The 4,829-nt window shown below is 29.6% G+C and overlaps 1 protein-coding gene across 3 annotated transcripts in view; it reads right to left on the bottom strand.

Moving 5' to 3' along the window:
• LOC106464908 (solute carrier family 12 member 6-like) overlaps nt 1-4,829 on the bottom strand; it is a 216,691-nt gene that overhangs the window by 77,103 nt on the left and 134,759 nt on the right. For all 3 annotated transcript variants that reach the window (XR_002611853.1, XM_013925080.2, XM_022392719.1), the window contains one exon: nt 4,258-4,356. Coding sequence is in view for 2 of the 3 variants with exons in the window: in XM_013925080.2 (XP_013780534.1) it covers nt 4,258-4,356 (99 nt within the window). In the remaining variant the exon portion in view is untranslated. The remainder of the gene's footprint in view (nt 1-4,257; nt 4,357-4,829) is intronic.

Here is a 4,829-nt window from a genome sequence, read left to right on the forward strand (position 1 = left end):
AAGCAACTTTTCATGTCCTAAGATAACCTTTCATTAATCATGTATTTACATAACTTCCATTTATGGGACAGGTACTCCAGCTAGTATATAACATACTGTTATGTGATAATATACTTATTGCCCCATCCAATCATATTTAAATGTTCTTTATAAATATTTTCAAAGCTATGTTTCATTATGAAATAATCAAACCACTAATGTGGGACCATAACATGATGACAACCAAGGCCTTTAAAAAAACTAAAGAAACACCTGAAAATATAATATATTAAAACAACAAATTTTAGGGTTTGAACACCTTTCCCAAGTGGACAAAGCATGAATATAATTAATTATCTTTGTCATTAGATATTAATATTAGGCCTATTATATTTTTAACTCTCCTCAAAATATGCAATTGCTTATGCAAAATTAAAGAATGCAGTTATTAATTTCTGGCACAAAAATGTGTGAATAGTTACCCAAATAAAAATTAAAAACATACAATATAAAAACAAGAAAGAAAAACTAAATTTACACTTTATTTTGCACTTAGCTCTCTCAACACAGACTCAATCAATTTGACCGACCTTGTGACCTCTTTGTACTCGTTTAAAGTCTTTATAGATTTATTACTTCTAACTTTCAATATTGTGTGTATATCTTCACAAAATTTGGCAGTCTTTCAATTAATATTATAAATCTCTCATATACAAAAACTCATATTCTTAATGAAGTACTTTAATAAAATAAAGGTTTGTCCAAGAATATATTCAGTATTTGTTTTGTACAGTTTGTGTGCAAAGTAATTTTCATGTTAAAATTAAAAATACTTTTTCTAATTTCAAAAATCTCAAATTTCCATAAAACCTCCTAAATGCATTTCAAACGTTTTATTGATGTAAAACTTTATAGTTTATCTGTTATTTTCTCTATCCTATCTCAAAACAGAATCGATCAATTTGACCAACCTCGTAACCACCAAAAAAAAAAAAAAAAAAAGCTAAATAAATATAAATTAACCTTTTTTTCTTTATAGAATGACTTCAAATTGTAACATGAAACTACATTCATATATCCTAAGTAGCTCTAAGTCATAACAGTATACAACTATTTACAAATAAATTTTATTGCCCTTTGAACTGCATCTAACTACTATCTGCACCATTATAAGTTGTAAATCACTCAGGGAACGTTCAGCTCATATTACGCTAATGAATTACATTATCCACAAGTTAGTACGAGCTGCTCGCGTGTGTTCCTCTTGAAACATTTTTATTATATTATTATATATTTTACCTAATCTAATCTTAGCAAACCTAAAAAGATCCATATTTTTACATTTTAGTTACTTTTATAATTATACATAAATAATAAAAATGAAAAGCTGCCTGCACGTGTGTGCCTCGTGAAACATTTTTATTATAATATTATTATTATTATATATTTTACCTAATCTAATCTTAGCAAACCTAAAAGGATCCCTATTTTTACATTTTAGTTACTTTTATAATTATACATAAATAATAAAATAAAAAACAAAAAATAAAATACTTAACCAAACTTCTTAGTATCAAGATACCACATGGCCAGGGGGCATGTTCCCATGATGATAACCCTAAGAAAGAACAGGCCATATGTTGGAAGAAGGACAGATTTCTAAATCTCATTGCTGGCCACGTCACAACATACAGCGAACCAGAGATGATTTCTCATTGCATTTCGCTACAGAAGGACTATCTGATGAATAATGGGATTTGACTGTCACATACATCTATCGGGGGGGGGGGGGAAGCTTAAAGAATGTATATCATGTATATACCTCAGCTCCACAGTCTAGCACATTTAACCATCAGATCATGCTTGATCCCACCAGATGTGAAGAGACACTTCCTAAGCCCATATATCAAGATCTATGCATGTAAGTTGGAATTCATTTCACCTTTATTTTATCACAAAAACACTGACTACAACTTTTCAGAAGGTTCAGCAACAGGGTATTCCCAGGAGCATCATCTGAAAATATCAGGTAGGTAAAAGCTTCCAAATTGGGGAGGTGTCCAGGAGAGGACCAAAATTGAAGGTCTGGCATAATTAGATGAATCTATTCCACTTGGAAAAGTGCTGTACTGGGTCAATCAACAACAATCCACCCACCAATGTTCAGGAATTAAAGGCAGTTCTACACCTCAAACATGTTCACCTATAACTCTGGTGTATTGGGAAAAAAGATAGTTGAGATGACTCAAATTTATTAACATTTCATTTGAAATGGATTGGATCGAGGTTTCAAGTGATAAAATGAGTATGAAGAAATTCAGCTAAAACATAAAACAAGAAAAGCCCAGTGCATCAAACTGAAAGTCTTCAAAACAAAAGGTGTGCCAGAACCAATGATATGGTGTGTCCAATGCAGTGTAAAAAGCAACCACAGTCACAGAAATAATGAAAGATTGGAAAAAACATATTTTGATTAAAGAAAATAAATACTTAAGAACAAGGCTACTACAAAACACATTACAAGTGTCAAGAGAAAAACATGAAGAAACAGGATAGTAAAGTAGTGTTACGTATCTGCTTGTTTGTTAATTTCTGGTATAAATTCTTTTCGAGAAACTTCAGCGATACAAGTCCCTTCTTGATTAAACCAGTTAAACATAGTAATTAAACATAGTATTATTGTTCACCACCTATTTGCAGCAGTAATTTTATAATTGCTCATAAAACTCCACTATAACATCAGTTCCACCAATAAATACATTTGAAAATCTCATATATAAAAGTCCACTTATTAAAAATTAAGCACTATCTTTGATATACTTCCTTAGCTTACAACTACAATGTAAATCCAGGTTACATTTGTACAAAAAACTTTTTATATAAAATTCTGAGTAGCTAGAGCTAATACTTTTACTTATACATGAAAAGTAAAACTTTTGAAACCTTCAAGTTAAGACAAAGATATTGTTTCTTCCATTTTCTTGCCATAATATTTTACAAGTTCGCATCCATGGTAACAGAAAGTTCTTTAACCTGTAAAATTTCCTACTTAAAAGTAGGACTTCATAAGTACGTTCAGAGCTGTAAATGTAAATTCAGAATTGCTGTGTTATTTCACAATAACTCAATCTTACCACTTTTCTTAGTTACAGGTCAAGTCTTTTTGAGATAGATAATAATCAAATTTTATAACATTATCATCATATTTTAGACAAAAAAGTGCAATTAATATCTGAAAGTTGTAAAATAGTAATACAAAAAATTTCACTTTCTGATTTTATTGAATGATACTGTTTATAAACAAAAAATCAGACTGGTTTCTACAGTCTCTCTATAAAAAAATAATTTAAAAACCAAATAATAAAAAATAATGGTTCTAACCCATAGTTACTAATGTTATAGTATTTCTCCTAATTAGAAGATATTTTAAACTTTCCTTACCTTTGGTAAAAAGGATGTTTCAACAGTACTTTGACATCACCAAAAGACAAGTTTCAGACATTTTATGTGCTCAGTATTAATTCACTCAAACTCTAGTTTCCAATGAGAAATCACTCCACATTTATAAACGCTTTTTCATTATAGTGGGACTTAGATTGTAAACAGAATTTGTCTATAAGTTGCTATTTGTTTTTAAGGGGTACCCAATTATCTTATGAACAATATGAAGTTTTGAAACAGCTATTTATGGGATAACATATTTATTTCTGTACAGCAATTTTGTCTCTAACAGTAAGACATGATCATGTACAACACTTCTTGTACCTTAAATGCTGTACTTGATCATGTTTCATTGTTAAAGACAAAACTTGTATAGAAATAAATCTATTATATTGCAGTTTTAAAACTTCACATTATCTGTAAGTCATCCATGGATAAGTATATTACCAATGGATGATAGTTTCTTAGCAAATACAAACATGCCTTTTGGGAATTGATAAATGTCTTGTCTACAGGCAAGTTTCTTCACAGCAGCACAGAAATTAAATTTTAACTTATTCTTTACAAATTACACTAAAATAAATGTTATAAAATGAAAAAATAACAATTATAAAATATTTTGAAGTAAAATATTGTTGAAGCAGGATTAGTTATTACTTTTATTAAATTTTATATGTAGGTATGCACTCAACGCCTGAAAAAGTGCACACTGATCAGGACAGGGTTAATTTCTTGAGTGCTTTTTAAACCAAATTAGCATGACATGTACTTATTTTGCCTTCCAATAAATAATGCATCAATCATTCAGAAGTATCAAAATATTAATTTGTTACTTACCAGTGGTAATACTTAAAACGAGGTCTCCAGTTTGGGGTTCTAAGTAGACTCTGCAGTGTGCATGCCAGATTCACAAACATGTAACACATAAGAAAAAACCTACCCAAAAGGAACAAAACAGGAATCTGTCAGATTTAGACTAATTTTACAGGTATGAATAAAATACCTTTAAAGGTACCATGAAACAAACACATAAAAAGTTATATCCGTCTGAAATAAAAGATGAATTCAATATTAGAAATATACACTATATAGATACAAACTGTCAAGATACAGAAATCAACCAGTTATATCATTTAACCTAGGAGAAATTTATAAATTTTTAGAATTAGTATGAATTTCAAACTGGTACTTACCTCTGAAATACTGAACTCCTTTATGTGTTGAGTTTGAATCCATGTTGTCAATAAAACATGACAGAAGTATATGTGACTTGTGAGAGTCCTAACTATTTTTTTAAACATAAACAGACACACACACTCATATTCACACATATATATATATATATATACACACACACACACACAATGTGTGTGTATGTATATTAATTTAAAATATCACTAACCCCAGAC

The sequence above is a fragment of the Limulus polyphemus genome, unplaced genomic scaffold (genome assembly GCF_000517525.1).
Source record: "Limulus polyphemus unplaced genomic scaffold, Limulus_polyphemus-2.1.2 Scaffold1777, whole genome shotgun sequence".
NCBI lineage: Eukaryota > Metazoa > Arthropoda > Merostomata > Xiphosura > Limulidae > Limulus > Limulus polyphemus.